A 27,629-nucleotide genomic window follows, 5' to 3' on the forward strand; every position below is an offset into this window, starting at 1 on the left:
AACAAACAAGAGGAGAGAGAGGACACGCTGAATAAAACAAACAAACAAACAAACAAACAAACAGAACGAACGCTCAGTGTCATCTGCTCGCCACATTAGTCAGACAAATACATGACCCACAGTTGTCATGGCACCAGCATCATCACCATATTCACAACACATGGAAAGGGAGGTTCACATTTGAGGCCTGAGCGGCTAAGGTCCTACAGCATATTGTATCGGGCACATTTTCTTTTGGCCTTCCATTCTTGTTATTGTAAGAGAGTAGGACCTTCTCACTGACAACTCATTGATCTCTGGTTCTGGTTGGAATTCGAAGCTTGTAAGGATGACATACTAATTTTCAAGTTTACCATTTGTAGAGTCGTACTTTTACATTTAGTCATTTAGCATACGCTTTTATCCAAAGCGACTTACAAGGATGTATACACATTTTACATTTACACTGATGTCACACTGCACATCAGGAGCAATTAGGGGTTCAGTGTCTTGCTCAAGGACACTCTGACAGGAAATCGAACTAGCAACCTTCTGATAACTAAACGACTTCTCTACCTTCTGTACCACTGTCGCCACTTTTAGCCTTGAGAGTATCCAGAATGCTACTTGAAAAGGGCAGCTACCCGTGCCAAAGCGGATGGAGGCTAGAAGAATGCTAGTTGAAATGGGCAGCTACCCCTGCCAAAGCGGATGGAGGCTAGTGGAATGCTAGTTGAAATGGGCAGCTACCCGTGCCAAAGAGGGTGGAATGCTAGTTGAAATGGGCAGCTACCCTAGCCAAAGCGGATGGAGGCTAGTGGAATGCTAGTTGAAATGGGCAGCTACCCGTGCCAAAGAGGGTGGAATGCTAGTTGAAATGGGCAGCTACCCTAGCCAAAGCGGATGGAGGCTAGTGGAATGCTAGTTGAAAAGGGCAGCTACCCATGCCAAAGCGGATGGAGGCTAGTGGAATGCTAGTTGAAATGGGCAGCTACCCCTGCCAAAGCGGATGGAGGCTAGTGGAATGCTAGTTGAAATGGGCAGCTACCCATGCCAAAGCGGATGGAGGCTAGTGGGGAACCAACATCTCCTAATATCCCATAATTACACAAGGGATAAAAAGCCCCTTGCTCTGGTCCTGAGCCCAGGGCAGTGGTTGGATGACCAGAAGAAGGATAAGGCAGGGAGAGTTGTTTGCCCAGTACCTCCCCCGCTAATCCAATTTGGACCTGGTCCTAAATCAACTGAACGGCTCTTGAGGTTGTTGTGTAACGGGCCTGCATCGGACGCGCGTTAAGTTTGTTTGCATGATGTCACCTACTGGGTGTGACAACAGAGTATCTGCCTTCAGATTTCAAACAGTTCAGAAACAGACATAATTGCGTAATTCCCTTCTCCCAGTAAACTTCCGTTGAACTTCGTGGGTCAACTGCTCTTTCTCAGGTGGTAGGTTAATAATTAATAGGTGGCGGTATGTCTTTAATTGTGAGGTCACCTGTAAAAGCCAAGCTAAATGAGAAGGACAACCTGGCCTACTGGGTGAGTCCACAAGGTTGATGTGGAATAGCTCTCCTGTATTTGGGTCATAAACATGTAATTATCAATAAAATACAACTATCTTACTGAATGAATACCCTGAAAACAGGTATTCCAATGAACTCCTAACATGGGTCCAGCTTTACCAAGAAAACTTGCAATCAAAGATCATGTGATGGTAACAGAGAAATTAAGAATATACGTATTTTTGTCACACTATTGAATGGTAGAAAATATTCGGATGAAGCAGTAATAGTCTATTTCCTCAAACAGGCAACAAATGAAGCCATGGAGCTGGTAAACCCGAAACAGATGAAGTTTACGGACGGCACCAAATCAGGTCCAGATTGGGATGTGATGGAGGCCGCATTCCAGCAGTTACCAAACTTGCACCAACTCAAAATCTCTGCCTAACAATGTATCGGTGTTTCAGATTCTTACTTTCTCACACAGTCTTGTTGAGTTTAAGCAGTTGGGGCATGTGAGTATGCTGTGAGAGCGTTTCAGTACTCTCAGATAGGGAGTGTGCTTTAATTTATTAAAGGTATGAACAGCTACATTTTGAGACAAAAAGTGGAGAATAGGAGAATAATCACAAGCCCTGGCCTTTACGGTACAACTGATGGACTAGTGTCATTGTGTGTGTGTGTGTGTGTGTGTGTGTGTGTGTGTGTGTGTGTGTGTGTGTGTGTGTGGGTGGGTGTGTGTGTGTCCCTGTGTGTGGGTGGGTGTGTGTGTGTGTGTGTGTGTGTGTGTGTGTGTGTCCCTGTGTGTGTGTGTGTGTCCCTGTGTGTGTGTGTGTCCCTGTGTGTGTGTGTGTGTGTGTGTGTGTGTGTGTGTGTGTGTGTGTGTGTGTGTGTGTGCAATCTGTGGGTAATGGCCAAAAGTCTGGCAGGATACAGCACACTGGAGGGGAATGTGTGTGCAAGAGAATTGATCATTCCAAGGACACAGCTGCGACAAATGAACACTGGAATTCTGTCATGCATCAGCTCAATTCACCAGGGCAGAGGCCAACAGACACTCTCAGGGGCAGTCTCAGTTCAGTCAATGCCATTTAACGGGGAAAAACAACATAAATGAAACGAATAGGAAGAGAAACACAGCAGACAACATACACACACACACCACATGGTTGTCATTAACAAGGGCACACGTGATTGTTGCTAAATAATTCCCAACACCATCTCTAATTACTAGAAGGCGCAAACTGAACAGAACGGACGAAACAAATGTCTTTAAGGTAACACTGCATCGGTGATGCCCAGGGACAACATTCTTATAGCGAGATGTTCTGTTTCCACTGATGGAATTTTCATGAACAACAGAATGCAACAGGCAGTTATAAAAGCTATGCACCAATATATTACTAACCCCGTAAACCGCATTGCTAAATAATACATTAAGTCGCCATAGGCTATACGAACAGCATGCCTGCTTGACAATAGCCTTTTGGGTGCACGACAATTCCTTTAAACTTTGTGGTAAGTTGTAAGTACTTTGAGAATAACCCCAACACAAACGTCTGGCGCAAAATCTACATTGTAAAAAATTATTACATACCCATTTCGCCGCCTTCGCGAGAGTTAAACAAGGGACCGACCGGGAGTTTTGTGGAGTTCGGGTTAACTCGACCAAACAAAAGTTGAACTCCCGTTCTGCTCTCGCTGCCCCGTTCCCCCGTTCTAAGATGACGTCACGGATTGGGGGGTCCCCTGTTTGTAGCTACCCCGTAACTCACTTTCCGCTGGTGAGGACAAGGGTGCAGTTTTTGAAAGCTTTTACCTGCGCGCCTCTCGATATCTCACCACTGGGATAATACCGATGTGCACAGCGCGATGAATCTGATACATCTGGCACAGCATCCCAAAGCCTTCACAAACGTGACGTAGAAAGACTCATGGCCTAGGCGGCTCATAGTCACAGTTCAACATCAGATCTACTTTTGTATTATTTGAAAGGAGGCTCTCAGTTGGAAACAAGAGAGAAACAAAATATTCAACAAATTTGGCTAGTAGGATAGAATGTAAATAGGGGTTGGTTGGTTTTCTCATACACTAGGGCATCAAGACACCAGTGGTGGACAGTAACGAAGTACATGTAATTCGTTACTGTACTTAAGTAACATTTCCATGTATCTGTACTTTACTCAAGTACATTTATTTGGTAAGACTTTATACTTTTACTTCACTACATTTAAAGCGAAAAGTATTACTTTTCACTTCTTTACATTTACAGAAACACTCGTTCCTTACTCGTTCCTTTTTTATTTTTAATAAAATACCAAAAGGTCAAAGTGTATCGCGACTATAACCAATCACCGGCAGCGCCCAGCGCGCGATTATCTGCTGAAGTTAACAACAGGTGTCGTCCTGATTGAAGAATTGCAAAGTCACGCTGGAGCTGGAAGCATAAGGTGGTGTACGCATAGATATCTATAATAAAGGCTAGATATCCTGCCTGCGTTTCTGGCCGACGGAGTCGAATGTCCGCACATTTCGGCCATTTTGAGGACAGTATAGCTCACTCCCCCTTAACATTGTGTTGGTAGTGGTACTTTTTAAATAACCAGAACTTGCTCAATTTTCAACCGATTTTCAAACGGGTTGGTTTGTTATAAACGTAAGATATTTCTTATGTCACTACATTCTTATGAAGAATTATAAACATGGGTTTTCATATGAAAATAACATTGACAGGTCTCTGACAGGTCTCGTTTCAAGGGAGTGTTTAATAGAGCAGGTTGCACAAAATTCTGGCATCTTCATTGGCAATAAAGTCAGCAATTTCCTGTCGAAATCATAATGTAAGATGTTTAACAAACCAACCCGATTGGAAATCATGTGCAACTTCAGTTTCATTATGTGCAACTTAAGTTATATTGAAAAGAAAGAACAATTACTCTCCAATTGATGTAAAATGACTGATACACAATAGCCGTGATACACAATTAAGCTGCACATTTCAACATGTTCAAGCATCCAGAATTATTACCAAGGTAATGACGATTGTAAATCAAGTCATTTGTAAATCCGTCAAAATTTCCGCGAGATAAGAGTGCAAACGATTGTGAAGATCACTGACGTTACCTAACGTACCACTGATCCCTACCGGAAGCATACTGTCCTCAAAATGGCCTCCTGTGCGGACGTTCAAGAGACCGCCGTTGCACCCCCTTGGGTGTACGTGCTTGTGGTCATTGAGAGTTCTTACTCCTAGAGATTATTAATATTATTTGTCAGGTAAATGGCTGAGGAGCTGACTGCAGCATCATCGGATGAAACAGAAGTTGGTGCCCAACACCCCTGGCCTTATTTAGCCGAATTGTTTTAATTCATCGAAAAGAAAAAAAGAGTCCTATTACTTCAAGTGTCGCCTCTGCATTAAGAACACTACGCTGTCGGCATTCTGGAACTCGCCATCAAATTTAAAAAAGCACATCAATGTAAGTTCGCCATTACATGACTACTACTAACAGAGTGGTTATAAATATGCCCCGGTTGATTATATTACATTGAAATACATTACATTAACAGGTGCTTTTGTCCAAAGCAATATGCTAGCACCCAAATTATCTGTGGAGATGCTAAGTGCCAGTTTAATACAGCCTCCCTCACCAAACGTTAACGCCGGGGACACAGTCGAATTCATGGCCAAGCGAAGTGTGTCACTGTTTATGACAAGTGAAATGAATGGAAAATAAAATAATGAAACTTGAAGGAATGCTTTTTGTGTTGTTGCTTCAAAACCACTTGGTCTTACTTAAAGATAATATAGTTTTGAGTATTTTGGGTTTGATTAGGCAAATGTAAAGCATTGTTCACCTGTTCAAGTAGGGGTTTTGATGTGACAGTTAAAAAAAAAAAATAGCCTACTTTTACTTTTAATACTTAAGTATTTTTGAAGGCAGATACTTTTGTACTTCTACTCAAGTAAAAAAAATGAGGTGAATACTTTTACTTTTACTTGAGTAATATTCAATGCAATGTAACTGTACTTTTACTCAAGTACACAATTGGTTTACTTCGTCCACCACTGCAAGACACACATAAAAGTGTTTACAGAAGAGGAGGCTTTCCAAGACTTCTCCTGGGCTTTGGGATTGGGAATGTGTGTGTCACTGGGATAGGCATAAGAAAGGGTGGGAATGAATTGCCGGATATTCCAAAACCCTGTGCCATGGCAACTAGAACCCCAGCAGTCTGGGAACCCTATTCAAATTTGAACATTTGAGGCAATGCCAAGCAGCCAACCGGAGTGACACACACACACACACACACACACACACACACACACACACAGGGGCGGACTGGGACAAAAAATCGGCCCGGGCATTTTGAACCAGACCGGCCCACTAAATTCGATAACACACCTTTTTAATCTCGAATGTCTACACCAACCAGGCTTATAGCTAGCAGGGCGTCTGCCCTATAGTCTACTAAAAAATAAGAAGAAACGGGACGCCCTACTTTTAGGCAGGACGGCCTAAAGACGCCCTATTTTTCTCCCGTTTTACCTGTTAACTTCGCTGAATGTGATCAAAATTCACCGTTTCAGTCGCTTCAGTGCTTAGCGAAGTCTAGAATCATGCATATGACCTGCCAATTAGAAAATACAAATAGCATTGCTGTATTTCCGCTACAACAACGTTACATCATGATTCCAACGAAACATTGATTCACGGGCTCGCAGAAGCTCCAGAAGACAGCGGTCTCACCGCACGTCACTGAACCTACTACTGTATGAGTTCAACAAGAGTTTGTGTGTTAAGGTGGTGGTCTTAATTAATCTAAATGCAATACACACCATACACTTTAAAGCTTTGTTCAGAATACGGAGGTATAAGATCGGTCGATATTTTCCATGAAAATAGCGACTGAAGAACCCCCTGTTCTCGTCTCCGAGAGGACAGGCTGTATTGCTCCCTTTTCTAGAAGGGAGTCTATTTCCTCCTGTAGGAAACGCGCTTGATGAGGTGGCATTAACGTTTGAACTACGCCCCTGAACTTCGGGGGGGGGGGGGGGGGGGACGGGAAAACTGGAGCGTATAACGGGATATCATAATTCGGTATCTGGACAAATTGGCATATTTTCGGAATACCAGGGTTTGGGAATACTGGGCTTTCGGAACAATTGACATGGCACCGCGCACCACTCAAACACACAACATAGAGTGTAGGCTAACGGCTGGCTGTTTCAGAGTACAGTAGGCTGAGGGCTAGCAACAGCTACAGACTTGTCTTGTATTTACAATGCAAACGAACTTAGCCATAGAACATAGTTTCTAAGTCAAACATATTTTAGAGACGTTTTAATTCATGATCAGTAAGCTTACCGTAGGTCGTTGTATCGTATCTCCCTGGCTGTAGCCACCAGCACTGTCATCCACGGGAGCTGATGGCAGAATTTTAGCTAAAGGTAGAAGGTGTTAGCTGATATGATTGGACGAGACCCTAGTCACTCAAGAAGACGGCCAATGGGCCGCAGACTAGCGTGCGCGTGTCAAGCAAGTCAAGGCCATGGGCCACGCTGTTTACCGTCCTAATGCATTATGTAGGCAGGTCCAAATCGAAAGGGGTTTGTGTTGGGTCAGCCCAGGGGATGTGATTGGGCCAGCCCAGTGTCAGTAGGGCCGCTGATGAACTACTTTCGTGGGCCAGCCGGTCAGACCATTATATGGGAAAAAAAAATTAAAATTAAAATTCGGGACCATCGGCCCATATTGCACCCCGGCCCAGCGGGCAAACGCCCGGTATGCCCGATGGCCAGTCCGTCCCTGCACACACACACACACACACACACACACACACACACACACACGCACACACACACACACACACACACACACACACGGTGAAACACACTCATATACTTCTCGAAACTGTGCTTGTAGAATAACAAGTAATCTCTATAAGTGGTGCAGGACTGGTGGAGAATCACAAAGGGTCGACACATTATTGTGTGAGAAGTTGGGAAAACATGCCACTGGGTAACCATGACGATGTGCAAAACTGAATTTCAAGGATGTGTAGGGATGATCTCCTTTTGTATTGACTAAATGTAAAATCCTCAGTCCGACTCACAGTGTAGTATACCTCGCACAAACTAGTGCATACGGTCAACACTGATGTAACAATAATTACATTTTCTGTTCCGATACCGTTCGAATCTAAACGTGTAGAAGCCACTTTAGGGACACAGAGCTTAGCCTGGCCTAAACCTTGAGACAATTACTTCCTAATTCTTTGCTACTCTTTTCCACAGCATTCAATTACATGACCATGGTTAGTGATGGGGTCTGAGTCCTATCCACTTTATTCATTTAGCTCTGATAACTAGCAGGAGAGGGGGCTGAGCTTGTGCAGACCGAGTCCTGAAATAGATTCAGTGTGCTTGCAGTGTTGCTCTATGGCTGGAAGTTACCTTTTTGAACCGTTGCTGCTAGACAACTGGCATAGTTATACCCCCCATCCCCAAACATCCTAGCCTGGTGACACCAGCCTACGTATTTCCGCCTGAATTGATTTCAGTCACAGGCTGGTAATGGCCAGGCTGCAAACATCCACCCACACATCAAAACCAATAGAACACCTCAATATGTCCTTCTGGGAACGAAGAAATATTTACAGAATAGCTCAGAAGAGTAGGAGGGTATGCATGAAAAACAAATGTTGTCTACTATTTTGTCTTTCATAGGTATATCTTATGTTTAGTACTTATTGTTAAGTTATGTTATATCATGTGGAGTACTTATATGTTATGTCCTGTTATGTTATGGTAGTGTGGTACGGTGTCCTGTCCTAAGAATTTCAGTGCCCAGTCCGACTCTGTTGTTCTGTGCATCTGACAATTAAAGACTTGACTTGACTTGAAATGTCAACTACAGAGGACACAAGTCTGCCAGACAACCGCCGCAGTTCTAGCCCCATCCCCAACCATCCACCCACACATCCAGACCAATAGAACACCTCAATCTTTGGCAAAGTGTACATGTTTTGTCATCAGCTTAATCAGGTTCACAAACGTCATTCAGGAGTTGAGATTGTTGTAAAGCTTTTTGAGTAGGAATATGGCTAGTAAGTCAGGGTAAAATACCATGGGCATGTTGAAATATTTTTTTGCAGGGATCTACAGTACTAGCATCACTAATGGAATGTGACTTTAAATGTGCTATGTTGTTTCAAGCAGGTCTATCAATCCATTCTTCTGTGCATCCGTTCAGAAAGGTCCATCAGGTTTCAAAGCAAAAAAACGTTTTATTTCAGAGCAATGCTTCCTAATTCCAAGCATTCATACAAAAACTTCCTCTGTACAATAAAAGGAAGTCAGGAAAACAGTTCAACCAGTGCCCAGAGGACACGAGTGCCTCAGAAATTCACAAAAAGGAACAGACAGAACACATTAGTGAGTGTATGCGGGTGTGTGTGTGCATGTGTGTGAGTGTGTGGACTGGGAAGTGTATGTGTGTGCACTGGGATGTGTACGTGTGTGTGGGCAGTGACCTAGTTTGGCGAAGATGATGAAGGGGAGGAGAGTGCCACGGCAACCATACTCTGGTACAGCTTCAGCACCGCTCAAGAGCTTCACTTAAAACATACATTCTGGAGACAGGAACAACATATCAAAATCTTATTTTGAGCTGCAATGAACTTCCCCTGAAAACACATTCTAGAACGATCTAAAAGTGAGCGACCGGGTTGCTTTCACCAACTGTTTTGGACATAGTTACCCTCTCTGGGCTACCGTGCATGAGTGGGTGTGGACGCCTCCCCTACGCATGTACGCACACAGCCTGGTCAGTCAGTGTGCTCAGGTGCTGCCCCAGAGCATGAAGTCATCCGCACGTGACTTGAGCTAGACCAATGAAAATGCAATGCACACTCAGTTCATTAACTGGGAAATGGAACGTAACGGTTCACATCAGTACCGTTAGATGCTGGCCATCTGAGGGGAAAAAAAAGGTTCAAAGATGGCGTCTGATCTGGGCTGAACAGATGGGAGTCGGAACAGTGATGTGTCTTCAGGGTACAATGAACATTCCCATGGGGATTACTGCATGTTCCTATGGTTACAGAGAGACTGATATTCTGTGTACAGAGAAAGTGGCCACTCGTAGAGGGAAGATTATTTAAATAAAAAAAAACACACTTGAGTAAGAAGTTCATAGGAGATTTTTGGGGATAGCTGCTGAGGGGTTGTGTTCTATCTTGCCAAGACACCATCTAAACGATAAACAAGCTTTAATGGCTACCTCTGATAAGACTCCATATAAATGAAAGACATGCTTTAATGGCTACCTCTGATAAGACTCCATATAAATGAAAGACATGCTTTAATGGCTACCTCTGATAAGACTCCATATAAATGAAAGACATGCTTTAATGGCTACCTCTGATAAGACTCCATATAAATGAAAGACATGCTTTAATGGCTACCTCTGATAAGTTACTTGTGGCTCCATGAAGATGGATGGATATTTCACACTGAGGATGTGCGGCAGAAACTCAAGAGAGCCCCCTACTGGTTGGATGGGGACCCGTCACAGAGGTAATAGCTGCTGTTCAAAGCACAGTAGAAAGCTGATACCTGGGAGCAGATGTAGTTCCCAGACACCTAGATGCCAGCATTTTCAGTTATCCACCATCTAAAAATGTAATTAAGTAGGTAACTGATGCCAGCATTAATGTCCCGTTTAATTTGTCACAAAGACTTCAAAAGCCTACAAAGTTACACACACATAGTAAATAGTCACTTGTATAGAAAAGCATCAGTTCAGTGGGATGGGGCTCGATTGGCAGGTACCTGAAAGCAGATGTAGTTTGCAGACACCCAGATGCCAGCACCTCACCAAGACACACAGATGCCAGCATTTTCACCGTTGTCCACCATCTTAAAATCAAATTAAGTAGGTAACTGATGCCAGCTTTAAATGTCCCGTTTAATTTGTCACCCAAGCAATTGTCTGAAATACTTCAAAAACCTACAAAGTTATACACACACATAGTAAATAGTCACATGTATAGAAAAGCATCAGTTCAGTGGGATGGGGCTCAAATTGGCACGTGAGGCCCACAGCTTCAGGGGGATGACGGGCCAATACTTGGGCTGGATGCGATCCTGGTTCCGATCGAAGTAAATATAATATTCAGCAAATTTGGCTTGTTGGATAGAATCTAAATAGGTGTTTGTTGGCATCCCAAAGTCTTTACCAACGTGACGTAGAAAGACTCATGGCCTAGGCGGCTCAGTCACAGTTCAACATCAGATCTACTTTTTTTATTATTTGAAAGGAGCCTCTCTGTGGGAAACAAGGGAGGAACAAGATATTCAGCAAATTTGGCTTGTAGGATAGAATGTAAATAGGGTTTGGTTGGTTTTCTCATACACTAGGGCATCAAGACACACATAAAAGTGTTTACAGAAGAGGAGGCTTTCCAAGACTTCTCCTGGGCTTTGGGATTGGGTATGTGTGTGTCACTGGGATAGGCATAAGGGTGGGAATGAATTGCCGGATATTCTCACAGCCTCAGGGGGATGACGGGCCAGTACTTGGGCTGGATGCGGTCTTGGTTCCGATCGAAGTTGAGCTGCATGGCCGTCTCCATGGCCTGGATGCGTGCCGCGTTCTCCCCGTACAGCCTCTTCATCTCCGCACTCCTCCTCTCCCCAGGACGCTCCTGAGGGGCCGTGATGGTGCGCCACCCCGCCGCCGCTACACGCAAGTCTTGATCCGCTAAGACATACTCGTCATGGCGAGCCGCCTCCTCCTCCTGCTGTCGCTCTGAGGAGGTGAGGAGGAGAGGAGGAGAGGAGAGGTGAGGAGGAGAGGAGGAGAGGTGAGGAGAGGAGGGGAGCAGCAGCAGCAGGAGAGGGGAGAGACAGAACCAAATGTTGAGATGAAAGATAGTGGAGAACGTGGGACAACAAGAAAACAAGGAATAAGATGAGGAAGTAGGATCATTATGGTAGGATTCTTCACTCCTAGGCAAAGCCCAAAGACTACTCATGAAATGGTATGACGCACTGTTTTTTAAGTGAATGGCAGCTTCACACTAAATTGGACTCATCATGAAATAATTACACAAGAAAGCAGTGTAATAAACTCAAGTCTGTTCTCAAGTCTTATATCAAACCAAAAAAGACAAGATCCTTTTGACAAGTGCAGTATAGTTTACCACTAATTACAATAAAAAAGGTCAACAAAAGTCATCTGACCAGAAGCTCCCTTTGTAAAGTTGAACCATTCCTATTCCTATTGTTAGTTCTGTCCTAGAAGTGGACTGGTTCTGAACCAAACTGGGGCCCAGAGTGTGCTGGGTCACTGGGTTCCCTGGGACATGGTGTCCCAGTACTGTGTCAGAGAAGGCATTTAACGGGCAGAATAATGAGGTTGGCACATCGCCGGCCCCTGCTCTTGGGGTTTAGGGGGGGGGGGGGGGGGGGGCAGCATAAAGGGGTAGTTTGTACGTACAGGGGTAGATTATGAAAGGCTCGTCCCCCAATTCTTATTTACTGCACTGAGGGGGCAGAAATTCCTGATACTGGTTTGATTTTCCAAAGGATGGAATATGAACGATCAACATGTAGTCATGAGCTCTGCAGAGCAATGCTTCTCAAATGTGGCCTTAGTAAACTGAACCTGGGCAATACAAACTTCCACGTTTATACTGTTTTGCTCTTTTGATGTTGTAAGAGTGGGTTCTTACTAGTCATTATTGACTGGGGACAGACAGACAGACACACACACACACTTACTTAGCTCCTCTTTATGGCGTGCAGTCTGAGCGAAGTAATCTCGGAGCTCCTGAGAGATCTCCATATTTGTGACATCACACTCAATCCCACTCTCAGACTCCTCTGAGGAGTCATCGTCCTTCTCACTGCCAGACCGATCTCGGTCCTCATGCCCTGTCTGCCCAGAACCACCCATGGGCCAGCCAGAGTGGGTGGGAATGTTTGTTTGGTGGGCAGGGAAAGTCATGGGACCATACGCAGCCAACATGGCTTTTTTATATGCCCGCTGGTGTTTCCGATACCAGCCCATTGCTTGGTTGTAGTGCTGCCAATAGCCTGCATACAGAGGGTGATCATACCAGTCGCCCGAGAATCCAGAGTTGGCCTGAAAGACAAATACCACAGTCAACTTCACAAAAACAGTTAATACCACAATTTCTCCACAGACACCAACCAAAATAGTCATCAGTAGTCCCTTCGTCATCATGCGTGCTGATATTTCAGCTGAAATGATCTAGTTCAGATGCAATTGATGTCAACATGGTTTCCCCTCTTGCTATGGTCCACACCTTCAGCTAACTTCTTGAATCATGGGTTTCAGAGAATGCTTAAGTTCATCTCAGGACGGTGAGTTACCCGAGAAACTTTCAACACGTTTTAAAGTACAGTCTTACAACAAGTGCATGTGGCGTGTGCAGCCCAAGACAACTTCACTTCGTTGTTGCGTCTGTTAAATCACGAGAAAACTTACCATTTTCGGCATAACGCCACTCATGTGTTACTTAATCAAGTTATCTGTGATGCCCTGGTGAAAAGATGATAAAGATAAGATGTTAATAAGGTAAAGAGAACTGACCGTGAACACAGTATATCCTACTACAATGACTTTGGATTGGCTCGGTCCTCTGACTGGCACTAGTTAAGAATAGGCCTACCTTTTATTTTGATAACATATTCGTAGGCTACCGTTGTATAGTATAGTCAACTACAAACGTTTACATTAGCCAATTCAGCTTTCGCATCAAGGTCAGTAAAGTCCAAGTTAGAATTAAATTATACTTAAAACCAACTTCATCCTAACGTGACAAGTTTAATACTCATATTGCAATACACCAGGAGTTGTGCACTTTAGGTTTGCCAAGTGCAAGAGCATTGTTAGCTCTTCTGCTGCTAGTACTGTCATAGGTGCTGTAAATGCTATATGCTGTAGCTAGCACATTAGCCGTCAAAAAAACAATTACAGTCGAGGCGTAAATATATTTATATATATTTTTTAAAAAAACAGAGCTTTACAATATATACTCATGCTCCATTGAATCGGCTGACTATGTACTATTAAATCATTACCCATTCGTCTCCAGGTTAAGCAAAATAGACTGCAGAGGTTAGCAGACTGCTAGTAACAGTGCAGACCTCGAACAAAACAGGGGCACTCACCATAAAAGGAGGAAATCACAGCGTGGCTCGCTTCTATATCTTTGGTTAGTAATGAGTGACATCTGGTGGTGTTTTTGAAAAATAGCGTCTGGGGAAATTATGGTTTAATGTAGGAGACTGTAAAAATGTCTTGTTATTTAGCACAAATTGAGTGTATAAGAACTTTGATTAGCCATGATGTAGTGATGTACTGTTTTATTTAAGAACCAATATCTAGCTATTCATTCTTTCTCCATTTTTGTTTGCTGTAAAACACTATACCAGCAACATATCTCGACTGGGGACAGATGCATGTCGGCTGAATTCATACCAGGTAGATCACCATCAATGTTTTGTTGGTCAGTCAGCACTTTATTTCACGGTCAGATAAAGAACACTAATAGCATAAAAATATGGTAACTTTATTTCTGAATGATCTCCCCACAGAATAGAGCACTTGAGCAGACTACACTAAAAGAACCTTTACAAGAGGGTTATGACACGTCTTGCCTGTCACAACACCCTCTCACCCTCAGCGACTCCCACAACACCATGGTCGGTGTTCGCACTTCTTGTTATCTTAACACAATGGCCCTTTCTGAACTAGTAGAATAGAGTAAAAAAAAAGAAGAGAAACTGGTCATTTCAAGTTCACAGAAATAGAGGCTATCAGATTGCTTGTATTAGTGTCAGGTTATAGAGATCATTTTAAAAAATCAAACTCAATACCGGTCCAGAAGGTGTCTGTGTTTGTATGCTGGCATCCAACAGGTGAGAGTTCAAAGATCACTCCTTGGTCACAGATTGCTGCAGTGAAGGTGTCAGGGTAAACAGCTTGTACATATTAATGTTAATATGGATGATCCAATTAAACCTCTCAAAAGTGTTGTGTTTATCAAAATAGGCTCGATGGCAAAGAAATACAACATTCAATAATAATATAACGAAATTTAGTAATCTACATATTTTAAGTATCATTTTGGTTTGAGGTTTTAGTAAGTCAACACTTGACTATTGATAACAGTCAAAAGTCTTGTGCACGCCCTTTGAAAGACAGTGATGCCCAGTCTCCCCTTGAATTGGCCATCGGAGAACTTCCATGAATCTATACCACTGGACAGTTTCATTTCCGTGGCATTACATATTTTTAATGATGGTACCCGTGTACAATAACGCCCTCACCACAACAAAACAAGGCTAAGATGGCTGACAACTTGTGCGTAGCTACATTTGGTAAATCTCAACATATCACTAGGCATTAGCAGTAAGGCTAGCTATAGCAGTATGCAGCAAAGCTGGAGGGAGATGACCAGGATGACTGGGCATCAGGACCAACCAAGGTGCCATCAGGGAACACTGGGAACAGGCTGGAGGTGTCCATTTGTGTTAAGGTGCAACAATTAAATGATCACATGGGGCGAGTTCAAAAAAATGAGGTCAGTTATGTTAACAGTGTCAGTATGTGAATGAGTGAGAGCTACATCCCTTAGGAGATGGTGTCCAGAACGAACAGTACACAAAACAGGAATGAAAAGGACATTGGTACATAAACTTTGTCAACCAGCAGATTAAGGAATTACATCAGACTAAGGCTACAAAGGAAAGCACAAAAGGAGACAATGTGTTAACATGGCTCTGACTGCTACAACCGTTGCTATAACGTCAAGACTGAAGAGTGTCCATTTTACTTTGAAACTTGTGACCATACAAAATAAAACACTGGGAATGTGGATGGTAATGGCAATCACTGGCTTAAAACATATCAAAACGAGGAGAAGTTAACAACACACAGGACAAACATGCCCGTTCCACAGATTTCTTTTAGGGCATTTAATCCAGGTCTCAGAGAAAGTGTGATCCAAAATCAAATTGTCCGTAGATGAACTGGAATACCTCGCTAGCGTACCCATTAAGACTTAGAGGAGCGGAACAAGAGGCGCTATAGAGGGGACCGTCACAAGGAGGCACAGGGAACAAACTTGAGCTATGTTGACAACTACTGACATGTCAACATTTATGGTTTAAAAAAAAAAGGAAATGTTAGGTGACAAGATCTCTGGGCTAGAATGACAGTGAACAAACATGATGCATACACAAACTAAACAAAACAGGGAAAAAAAAAAAAAACAAGATTGTCCAGGAGGTGCTCTGCATTGTGGGGAAAGATGAAAGGAATGCGAGACTACTTTGAAAGCAACCAACCACTTGCTATAGGCTTCCACACATGATGGCCTCACAGGTGTGTGTGTATGTATGTGCGTATATATGTGCGTACGAATGTGTGTGTGTGTGTGTGTGTGTGTGTGTGGCAGGAGCAGGGCATGGACTGGCTGGTGGGGACGAGAGGTGCAAAAAGCCTCGCCCCGTTTCTTTCCGGAGCGAGCACTTCACAGGGGCACATGGCTGAAGAGATAGGACACTGACTCCCCGTTGTGGGTCCGCCGGATGGCTTCAGCCAGGATCATGGAGATGTCGATGACCTGCGGGGAGAGGGGAGCACACACACATCAGCCCAGTCCCATTAGTGCCTGGGTCACATGAGTCAGCGTGTATGCAGCTAATTGAGTAATGTGTGTGTGTGTGTGTGTGTGTGTGTGTGTGTGCCCATGGTGAATCAATGGGACTAACCAGCGCTAAGGACCCACGTTCCCTGGGCTGGCTCTTGTTTGATTCAAGTTCACGTCAAGTTCAGTTCACTTTTTACCAGAAATATTGCTTATTTACTCTTCACATGGTGATTATACTTATGTGGTCTCACCAGTCTGAGTATGTGCGTGTGATCTCATTAGTCTGTTACCATGCCTGTGTGTGTGTGTGTGTGTGTGTGTGTACCTGTATTTTCGGACATTGCTTCATCTTCTCCTCCTGGGGAATTGTGTTGGTGACAACTACAGCCTCAAAAGGAGCATTGTTGATGCGTGAGATTGCAGGGCCAGAGAAGATGCCATGTGTGAGGATGGCATAGACCTTTATTGCTCCAGCAGAGATCAACCTGTAACACACAAACACACAAACACAGTGAGATCTAGTAACAAGCAGACTCAAGGAATTATGTGCATATTAGTGAATGACTAAGAACATTTTTTTTTAATTATGGCATATCAAGTAACAGTTTAAAAAAAATGTAAAAAAAAAAAAAAAGAAGAGGCATCTACTGGGAATAACACACATTAGTGGTGTCTGTGAGTCATCGTTGAATATAGTCACAGGAGTCAAATAACTGCCATTATGAGGTTAATGAGGTTAATGAAAAGCTTTGGTGTTCAGGTTATGTAAAACAGTACAATCGCTGATCAACCGCAGATCAATAAAAACAATAGACCACACACACTCTGTGCATCATAATCTGGCGAGTGGTTGCTACAGCATTTCCTCCACCAGGACTTCCTTGGGAGGAAAAAAAAGTTTCAGAATGTTATAGATAACCTCGGAATGTCCTTTCTGGGAAGAGAAACATTTCTCCAAGGGCTGTGCATACCCAGCACAATGCTAAAGCCGATCTTAGGGAGAGTGTTTACAAAAACATGCTTAGAGTGTTTACAAAAACATGCTTAGAGAGTGTTAACAAAAACATGCTCCACCCGACAGGACTGGCGAGCTGTGCAAACAGCCTGCAAAGGATCATTTGTGCCAACAGTGCCAACCCCTCACTGCCTCCTAGCTGTAGGACTGTTTCTGTAGAATTGGCCTGGTGTGTGGACATCTTCTGTAGCCTGGTATACCCACACCCAAATTCACACCGTGAATAGGGGTCTGGCCATGGGCCACTGGGGATCGTTTCCAGCCATTGCATGCCATCCAAACCCATTGCCAGAGAGGAAACCAGGGCTCTATTCATCGTAAGGGATCAGGTTCAGTTAATCAATTGTCCTATTAGCCCGTTTGAAATACGGATTGACGACAGGATATATCGGCTCGTCAAAGGCTGATCCGCTTTGATAAATACATTTACACACATTCTTCTGGCTCTGGCTTCAATTCTGCCATGTTTGCTAGCATGGCTACAGCCGTTTGTATTGCTTTTTCTAGCTCTTGCACTGCTGCAATTGTTGTTCCTACAGTTTGAAACAAACCCCTGACTTTATCATTGTCGCACTTAGCCACCCCCACTGGTCGTTGTATGGTCTGCTGAGTGGCTGAGTGATTCATTTAAGGAATGAGGTTTCCAGCCTATAATCTCAGTAAAAACTGAGCTACATGTTCTGCGTGCTCAAACACAGAACATCTAGAACAAGCTGATCCACAAATGGAGAATGCTACTACTTCACAAATTGAAATCCAAATCTACGTTAATCTCTCTACGTCCAAATCAGACTTTGAAACTTGCCAATGGAAGTACAGGAGGAAGGTCAACTAACTAGCTCCGGTAAAGTGCACACTTGGTAGTGCACACTTTATAGTGGACACATGTGTATGTGTGTGTGTATGTGTGTGTGTGTGTGTGTGTGTGTGTGTGTGTGTGTGTGTGTGTGCAACTAACTAGCTCCAGTAAAGTGCACACTTGGTAGTGCACACTTGGTAGTGCACACTAGGTAGTGGACACATGTGTGTGTGTGTGTGTGCGTGTGTGTGTGTGTGTGTTAAGGCCGTCCTGGGGTTCTCACTTGTCGGCAGCGTGGCAGATCGTTCCACACGTGTCGGCCATGTCGTCCACCAAGATAGCCACGCGGTCCTTCACATCCCCGACAAGCACCATGCGGTCCACCTCGTTCGCCTTTTTGCGCTCTTTGTGAATGAGCGCAAACTCCACATTCAGTCTGTCGGCAATGGAGGTCACCCTAGAGAGGCGAGGACAGACATCGTGAGTGACACCAAAGAAAGCAGGTCTGAGTGAAAGGGAAGCAACTTTTAAAACCAACAAGCAGGGTAAAAAGAGCACAGAGAAAACTTTAAAGATAACGCTTAATCCGTAAAGATAAAATTAATCTAAAAAGGTGAAAGACTTGTTCATGTTCAGCGAGTCAGAAGCAGCGCACATGACGCAAAGTCTGTCTTAAAAAAGAACGCCGTTTGATACAATGACTGCAGCAGAGGGATTCAACAATAGAGGCATTGAGGGGCTAGATCTGTATGCCAGCCACATAGTTCACGTGCACTCCAGGTGCCCTCTAATCTAGTACGTCTTTGCTACATTAATATTCAGCGATACAAAAGAGGTTTATTCAACTCTTTCTCTTTCAAAGAGACCTTCAGAAGATAACAGCCTCGAGCGAACTATATCATTTTTTTAAACCCCTTTACACTTTGATAAAAAAAAAAAGAGATCTCCAGACAAATGCATACACAGACGCTTCTACAGGCCTACCTCTTTGCTCCACCTGCGTCGGGGGAGACGATGATACAGTTCTTCCATTCTGGAATGTTCTCACGGATCCACTGGAGCACTGCAGGCTCAGCATAGAGGTTGTCCACGGCGATGTCAAAGAACCCCTACACACAAGACACCCGGGGAACATCATGAATCCTAAGACCTCCCATCCTAAAAGGGTTTATTACAAGATTTGGCAACAGGTTTTAAACTTAAAGACATGTCATTCACAGTAGAGATAGATGTTTAAACTTAGCATGCAAGCTGTTGCAATTTTGAGTTTGCTGACCCATCTTTAACAAGCTTTTTTAAATTTCATTTTCTGTTACTGAGCAAAAACACTAAGCTACACTAAACTCCTTGTCTCACTCGGGGCATCCATGACACGATGACTTCAAAGACAGGAACCTCATTCACACCTCAACCTGCGCCAAGGCAACCCATTCAGTTATTAAATAATACTGGTCGTGTCGGTTGTTCTGGCTGGTCTCAAAAATTACGTCCAACTGGCTAAGAAAGACCACGAAAAACGATCCACATGTAGGTAGGCTATCCCAGTCCAAACAACTAAGCACAGTAGAAAAATGTATGTCACGAAAAAGGCCACACGTCATATACATTTAGTTGATGTTGTCGCTGTTATGAAGTGATGCAGTGGGGTTAATAAGGGTTCAGGCTGAGGTTGCAAGGCGATCACGTGGGGCAATTACATCATCAGATTAGAAAGGGTGCGGATCGGAGTGCAGACGACCACCAATCCGTGGACAGAATCGAATCTGCACACTTTGGAACCCCGATTCCAAAGAGTGCGGATTCAGTGTCCGGATCCGTCCTGTTCGTGTAGACGAAAGGACGATCCACAGACATTTCTCTCCGGATTCAGGCAATCTAGTGCCAGAGATACAGCCTCCTTTCAGCATCCAAACACGGACCTGTATTTGTGAGGCGTGCAGATCCATGGTGATGATGTGGTCAGCTCCGGCCACCGACAGCATATTGGCCACCAGCTTAGCGGAGATAGGAGCCCGACTCTGAGAATCAACACACACACACACACACACACACACACACACACTGGATGAGCCCTGGCAAACCTAGATGTAGCCATAGAGGATCAGATTGCATGACACTGAGTGGAGAAGTAATGCATTATATATCATTTTTGCTTTAATGTTACAACATTATGACTGACATAGTTCTATTAACAAATGTGCAATATAAACAATTTAGGATCAGTTCCTGTTGAAAGTGGTTTTCACATACACGTTTGTTTTTATTTTCATATAGGCAACATATACACACTGTTAAAATGTCATTTGAGAGCATGCTGACTCGTATCAATGTATCACTGTGGAACACACACACACACTTAGCCTATCGTGGTACTCTGAGTCCTTATTTAAACCTTGCCCTGTGATCTGATGACGAAACACCTCAGTTAGCCAGGTTTTACCACAGGAGTTGTCCTCATATCACTTGTGGTGACCTCACAAACCTCCTGCTTACTTTTGAAAAACATTCTCAGGGTTTATGTAAGCCACTATTTACATAATTTAAAAAAACAGGCATGAATGTTAACTACAGTTGAATGATGTCAGCACAGCTGCGATTCTGACCTCTATTATTGTGCTCCACACAGTTTCAGATGATGAACACAGTGTAACACACACACACACACACACACACACACACACACACACACGTCTTTTTATTGTGACATGTGCACTCCTAACTGTGCTTGTGATGGAGTCCACTGTTCACTTTTCAGCTTCTGCTGTTGAGACTGGCATGCAGCAGTGACCTTTTGAAACCTGATTTACCAAAAAAGAACCGAAACTACCAGCATGGCATCCTGCATGTCCTGACACGTTACATACTCACAGACCAGACAGAAAGATACAATATGGATCAATGAGAAGGGAGAGACTGTTTAATCTTCCCACAGAGATCACAATCTGTCCCAAAGATTGATTTTTACCTCCTTGGAAAAACACAGTGTGCTTTGTGCTTAGAGGAGACTATGTCTATCTCAGATGTAATACATTCTACACACTTCCGTACTCCAACTAGATTTGATGTGCAACTCAACCTCTAGGTTCAAGGTAGAAAAAGCCAATCCTGTTTAATGGAGAGTCACAGCAAACCTTAACAGCTAAAATCACTTGCAAAAAATGTATTTCGGTGAACATAATACATTAAACTGAGTGTGCTGGTGTACATAATTAGAGTACGCTTTTATGGCAGAGCAGCAAGGTATGTTTTTTTTTTTTTTAAGATTTGTTTTTGGGCTTTTGGCCTTTAATCGGATAGTGAAGGGAGACTGGTGAGAGAGATGGGTAGTGGAATCAGGAAATGACCGCGGGTCGTTTTGGAACCCGGGTCCCCCTTGGCGTTCACACCTCTTCATGGCTTATAGATAGATAGATTGATACTTTATTGATCCCGAGGGAAATTTAGGTCATCAATATCATCATTATATGCCAGAGCAGCAAGGTATTCTACATCAGGTCAGCGTGGATGAGGTCACACACACACACTAAGGGTTTAAAAGAATGGCAAGTGTGGTGTGATTTGAAGGCGTTTCCTTGTTTGGTGTATTAATGCTGTACCTTGTCTTTCTTGTCAGCATGGATGGAGTCACACACACACACTTTAAAGGGTATATAACAATGGCAAGTGTGGTGTGATTTGAAGGCGTTTCTTAGTTTGGTTTATAAATGCTGTACCTTGTCTTTCTTGTCCTGTCGAGCGTAGGGAAAGCAGGGGATGACTGCAGTGACGCGTGATGAGGAGGCAATCTTGCATGCGTTGATCATTATGAGGAGTTCCATGAGGTTATCATTGATCTCTCCGCAGCCACTCTGCACGATGTAGACATCCTCCCCACGAACACTCTCCCCGATCTCCACGCTGCCAAAGACAACATCATTAATGTAAACTGTGAACAACCAACACAACCAAACATTTAGTTTTATGTAATGTATGCTGCACTATGTTGTCTATTTATTTTATCTATTTATTTTATTTCTTTTTCAAATTTGTATTAATTATTTTTTTAATGTTTATGTATATACTTGAATCCTATTCCTACTACCTAGCTGCTTTGACAATTGAATTTCCTTCACGGGATTAATACAAGTTTATCTATCTATCTATCTATCTATCTATCTATCTATCGATCGATCTATCTATCTAATGCTCATAATGCCCTATCCTGCTTCAGACACAGTCCTCTTCGCGTTCTCCGTGTGACGCTATATTAAATTACAGGTTAGATTTGATTTGAACTATGAATATTGTTGAGGGGCTGCTGGCCATGCCCATATCAACCCCCTGGTCTTTATGTATTATATTTAGCTTACATCTGCCTAGCAAGAAAAAATTAAAGTAGTCATTCAGAAATGTGTACTCGTTTACTGCCATAGTTAAGTAGGAATATGGGTGTACACACGTACACACACACACACACACACACACACACACACACACACACACACACACACACAAAAAGTATTTACATGTGGCCTCAATTGCCTCATTTAGCATTCCATCACAGTCTAGTTGACAGAAACTATAGAAGATCCTTAAGCTTACAGGTAAATGTAAACCTTTGTTGTTTTGTTTTGTACATGCTTTGAGCTAAAGATGGACTGTTCTGGAAAAAATATAGAGTTGTATGTATATTAACTCTGCTAAAAAGCTAGCATTGTGAGTCGGGGTGATAATCTCCATGGCTCAAGGACAGCGATGGACAAAAGATTAAGACCACTGTTGAGAAGATGTACTTTGGACACAGTGATTGCTTTAGAAATTAAACTGATTGTATAAGATCCCTCATTCTTACATCGGCCTATTGTAGTAACTTATCAATCGACCATCACACAGTACCCATGTCATTATGCAACATTATTATGCTGCTGTGTTTTGCCTTTTCTAAGCACACACGATAATGGGTAGAAAAAAGCTTTTTGCCTTAATAAGTCCCTGATTTTCACAACCGCCTCATCTACATCTTAACTTCTCACTAATCTCTCGCTCAGAATATTCCTCCTGGTGAAAAAAAAACCTATTTGGGACCCAGTTCTGTGAATTACACCTTTTAACCCATTTCTGTGGGTCTTTAGAAAAGGCAAAACACAGCTTAATGCAACGTTATGTTGTGTTTGCTGCATTATGTATTTGAAAAGTGACAATTAAATCTCTGATGCAAAAAAAGTACATTTTCCCATGAGTGGTCTTAAACTTTTGTACACGCAGGAAAAAGAAGGGGGGGGGGGGGGAAACACATCTAAAGAATGTCTGATCTCAAGGGAAAAAGTAACACTAACGTGAAACATTCCCCTCAGAAGATATTCCCCTCGTCATCTGGTGGCCATGAAGCTCATGTGATAAGAGGAGCAGCGCTGGACGAGTCTCTAGACAGTTCAGAGGGGCCCTTGGAGCAAATGAATTAGGAGAAATCTGTGCACGCCGCACAACCCATGTGAGAGGCACTCACGAGACGCACGAGACGCATAATCTCTGTCTGGTTTTTACAATTTGTTTTCTTAAACTGCTCTGTTTTGTCAATCTGTTGCTTATCTTTTTTTTTTTTTTATTATTTCTTTGAATTATATAAATTTGTATTATTATTTCTTTCTTTTATTTCCATATCTTTCGGTCATGCCATGCCAAGGGTTACAACGGATGAAAACTAGCTAACCAAGCTAATTCCGGTGCATTTAAATTTTCTGGAAAATGTTTATCAATGTACACTGTCCCCTTTCAAATAAACGCATAAATAAATAAATAAACAAGACCTGGAGGACCATCCTCTAGCTCCACACAATTTGATTTAAAATCAGCAAGGGCTCTCAGCTCTCAGTGCATGTCGTCAAAAGGCCGTTAGTGCAGACATATTTCTACACCATAGCAGTGCACTTCAACTGCGTGTGTGGACATGTGTTTGTGTTTTTGCCTGACAGCAAGGGGAAGGGAACGTGGCTTTGCAAACTCAATGACTGACATTTCTGCAGTTAAGATGTATTCAGTAGCCTCAGTCTGCTACACTAGACTAGAGCATAGAACATTCACACAACCCTTTGAGAGATAGGACCATAGAGACTAGAGCATTGAACATTCACACAACCCTTTGAGAGATAGGACCATAGAGACTAGAGCATTGAACATTCACACAACCCTTTGAGAACAAATGCCAGGTCAAGGTAATTTACCAACACACACCTGCCTGCATGCAAGTGCATTGCTACACACACATTGGACACACTCATAGGACAAGTTGATATGTTTCACATAATAACAGTGCCTTCAGGCAACTTAAAAATTAGCGATTATGATTTAACTTTATATGACATTCACCCCCCAAAAAACCTAATACATCTACAAGTGGGTTCTTAAGGTACTGATTTAGTTAAGCAGCAAAAGCATGATTTCCCTTTGAAAACACATGAGCTTCTAGGTGGTTTCATGGGAACAATCTCCAACGACCTTGAGACAAATCGCTTTCTAAGAGGTTGACGTTGGCAACCATTGCGTAACATTTACTGAGGTAAAAAAGAAAACATTTCAAATGTAGGTCATCTACGTTCTCCCGTAAATAAGCACACCCAGTGGTTCATACAGGAACTGCAGCACCGCATGCTGATCCAATAATGAGCAGTGTGCAATCATGTGATGTTCTGTGGGCAAGGTATTATTGATATCAGCCCGTCTATTAATAACGGCAATACTAACCTGAACTTTTTCTCTGCTCTGCAAAAAAAAAATCTAAATAAATCGAAGGAAAGGAAACGAGGATTCAAATCACGGTTGACAAGTATTCACCTAAAACTTCTGGTGCAGTCAACCTGTACATTGGTCGAATAAACGAGTGAAGTATGGATCACAATGTGATTTTATTTCCGAGGTGCAACGAGTGAGAAACTATTTCACAAATGAGAGGATAGTTCTAAGACTACGATTCATCAGGTAGCAACTGATGTCAGTGTGGGTGATTGAAACCCAGCTGTTTAGTTGAAGGTAAGTATAGTGGTGTGTACTTCGTCAACTAAGTTTTTGGCAGAAGCAGCTAAAGCATAATCAGGTTACTTCACAACAACGTTATCAAGCAAACACTGTCAGCTTGATTGGCTAGGCAGTAACGTCAAGTAGAAGAAAATATGAATGCCAAGGTATTGCCAACATATATGCTTTTTGCTTTAATAAGTCACTGAATAAAAACATTTCACAATCGCCTCATCTACATTTTAACTTCTCGCTAATCTCTCGCTCAGAATATCCCTCCTGGTGGAGAACCACAATTTGGACCTCTCCAGCCAGAATGATAATGCAAGCTAGCGATCCTTGCTAGCTCCTTAATTATTCCCGTAAACTTCGCATGTGAACCCCGAACTGCGACATTTACATCGAACTGCTACATCATAGGTTAGTTTTTCCACAAATATCAGTTAAAATGACCAAAACACACAACCTTCATGGGGTGCACGTGTGTTGTTGAGACAAGAGCTCTACGCACGCTGTATTATAACGTTAGGTTAGCCGTGAGTAACGTAGTTAACGTGACGAGTTTGGCAAGCTTAGTACGCAAATGCTCGATGCACGCAGTTGACCACAGCTTGAATACAATTATTAAACACAATTAGTAAGGTAGTTGTTGTTCACAGTGTAGTGCTAAGCAAAAGCTTACCATGTTTCCTGATTGCTGAATTTCTTCGTGGTTACTTTGCCCAGTTGAAAGCCAAGGCGGTCTGCCACTCGCTGTGACAGGTCGTGATGAGAGCTCCCGCTGAAAAGCACAATATTCGGCATTTTCCAAAGTGCACAGAATAGCTTATGTGCTGACGGGAAAAGGTGCTGATGGGGCTTGCGGACAGCAAAATGCTTCTCCGGTGACTGGAGGTTGTTTAACTAGTTGGCTAATGCTAGAGCTAAAGCATCCTAGCTGTGACTGACATAAGACTACAAGTTAAAAAGGAAGTGAGACAAATCCTGGTGCACGCAAAGCAGAATTGGACGGAAGTGCTTGTATCTCATTGGCCAAACAGATTATGGCACAATTGTGTTGTGCTGCATTGAGTGTGCTCAGCCGCAAGGCTATTCCCATAGATTACTGTGAGTGAAGGTAAATAACCACGGTCGATGTCTAGAAAATATACGTACGTTTATTTGACATGGTAGTGATATGCTGCAGATTGAATATTGCCCCTTCTATTCAATTTATATAAGTGTGCTATATAGACTTCTGTACTAACTTTATTTTTGATCCCAGATATGTACAGATTAAAACACCAGAAGAAGCAGAACAAAACTAAAACAGCAAGCAAGCACAGGTTTTTGCTATTCATTTTATTGCCTGAAAAAAGCCACAGCATACTGTCCAAAAGTAGATTATAGCTGTCAAATTGTCTAAATGCGCCAAGCATGTTGCATTTCCTGTGTGTATGGCCACTGTAGTGTATCTGAATATGCACAACCATAATTGCTTGTACAATATGGTAAAATGAAATTTACCAAAACGTTTGAATGAGTAATTAAAGAGTAGAATCTGTCTTTTAAGTCAAGTAAGGTATTTTTTCTCTTTTATTTTTGTAATCACTAACTGTTACAGCATAATGGTCAGGACATAGCTTAATTTCTTTTCTCCAAAAAATCTCTACAAAGTTTGTGAAGCTGCCTTTGTCCTCTCCTAGTTGAGCACTGGAGAGGCTATTTAAGATACCACTAAATGCATTGGTCTCAACAAAATCACCACTGTTCAGGGCAGCAGCAGCGTCCAAGCTACCAAACTTCAGAAGTGCCGTCCTTAACTTGATTTTGCAGCACGTGTGGAGTCAGCTGAGACCCGCTAGTCTCAGAAGAGGCTTTGTGAGTGCGGCCATGTCCGGTCTTCCTGTCTTACACACACACACACACACACACACACACACACACACACACACACACACACACACACACACACACACACACACACACACACACACACACACTGTGAGAGCAGTTGCTGTCCTTGGAAATCAGTGTCTGTAAACACCCGAGAGATACCTCTACCGCCTTATCAACTTTCCCATGTGCACCTAGGCATGTTTTAGACACAACAGAACGATAACAGAACAAACAGATCACTCCTCTCACAGTGTTCTCAGAGTCATGAGCACATTTCATCATTAAACTAGATAAACTCTTTAGGGGAATAATATTCCTAATCTAAGATATTTTATGTGTAGTTGTTTTATAGTGTTCTGAAATGCAGTAGAACTAAATAGATACATTACAGAGAATGTGTGTATGATTGTAGACACAGGACAAAAAAAAGGGTATTTCAGTGTTTAAGTCTTTAAATATTTTTATTGGATCCGAGTGCTGAGCAGATTGCTGTGGTAAAGTGCGAGACATTCAAATTATAATGTGGGCAATATGATCTGTGATCTGTGAAATGTTTGCATAAACACAGCAATGTTTTTCATAAAGTGATGGGGACACATAACCAATATTTCAAAAGTAAAGATAAAACACAATAGTTAGAAAAGTATTAAATAATTAAACAATCAATAGACAATGACATGTTATATCATGGAATTTTAATAAATAATCTGTAGCATTAAATAAATCAGCTAATTTCATTTCAGTGTATCTGTATGCCTGTTAAAAAGACTAGATT

At 42.7% G+C, this 27,629-nt stretch overlaps 3 protein-coding genes across 4 annotated transcripts in view; all 3 read right to left on the reverse strand.

The window, feature by feature from the left end:
- The window catches only part of LOC308375478 (neuronal membrane glycoprotein M6-b-like), a 49,827-nt gene extending 46,645 nt beyond the window's left edge, over nucleotides 1–3,182 (reverse strand). The window contains exon 1 of the mRNA XM_080851637.1: nucleotides 3,079–3,182. Coding sequence (XP_080707763.1) covers nucleotides 3,079–3,082 — 4 coding nt within the window. The 5' untranslated portion in view covers nucleotides 3,083–3,182. The remainder of the gene's footprint in view (nucleotides 1–3,078) is intronic.
- A 5,665-nt stretch (nucleotides 3,183–8,847) lies between these two features.
- gemin8 (gem (nuclear organelle) associated protein 8) lies at nucleotides 8,848–13,663 on the reverse strand. Of its 2 annotated transcripts, XR_013968889.1 has the most exons (5): nucleotides 13,597–13,663; nucleotides 13,001–13,054; nucleotides 12,271–12,634; nucleotides 9,905–11,296; nucleotides 8,848–9,766 (listed from the first exon to the last, which is right to left on the reverse strand). XR_013968889.1 is itself a non-coding variant. In XM_080851285.1 (4 exons), the coding sequence occupies exons 2-4, from the start codon at nucleotides 13,022–13,024 to the stop codon at nucleotides 11,034–11,036; spliced, it is 651 nt and encodes a 216-aa protein (XP_080707411.1). In that variant the 5' UTR covers nucleotides 13,025–13,054; nucleotides 13,597–13,663; the 3' UTR covers nucleotides 8,848–11,033. The 2 variants fall into 2 exon arrangements, 1 of the variants encoding a protein (XP_080707411.1); XM_080851285.1 differs by having other exon boundaries at nucleotides 8,848–11,296.
- A 409-nt stretch (nucleotides 13,664–14,072) lies between these two features.
- Nucleotides 14,073–25,899, reverse strand: LOC308374986 (ribose-phosphate pyrophosphokinase 2-like). The gene is made up of 7 exons (XM_080850998.1): nucleotides 25,659–25,899; nucleotides 21,700–21,883; nucleotides 19,906–20,004; nucleotides 18,971–19,095; nucleotides 18,270–18,443; nucleotides 16,498–16,657; nucleotides 14,073–16,145 (listed from the first exon to the last, which is right to left on the reverse strand). The coding sequence occupies exons 1-7, from the start codon at nucleotides 25,778–25,780 to the stop codon at nucleotides 16,053–16,055; spliced, it is 957 nt and encodes a 318-aa protein (XP_080707124.1). The 5' UTR covers nucleotides 25,781–25,899; the 3' UTR covers nucleotides 14,073–16,052.
- Between the last annotated feature and the right edge of the window lie 1,730 nt (nucleotides 25,900–27,629).

The sequence above is a fragment of the Sprattus sprattus genome (genome assembly GCF_963457725.1).
Source record: "Sprattus sprattus genome assembly, chromosome: 14".
Lineage (NCBI taxonomy): Eukaryota > Metazoa > Chordata > Actinopteri > Clupeiformes > Clupeidae > Sprattus > Sprattus sprattus.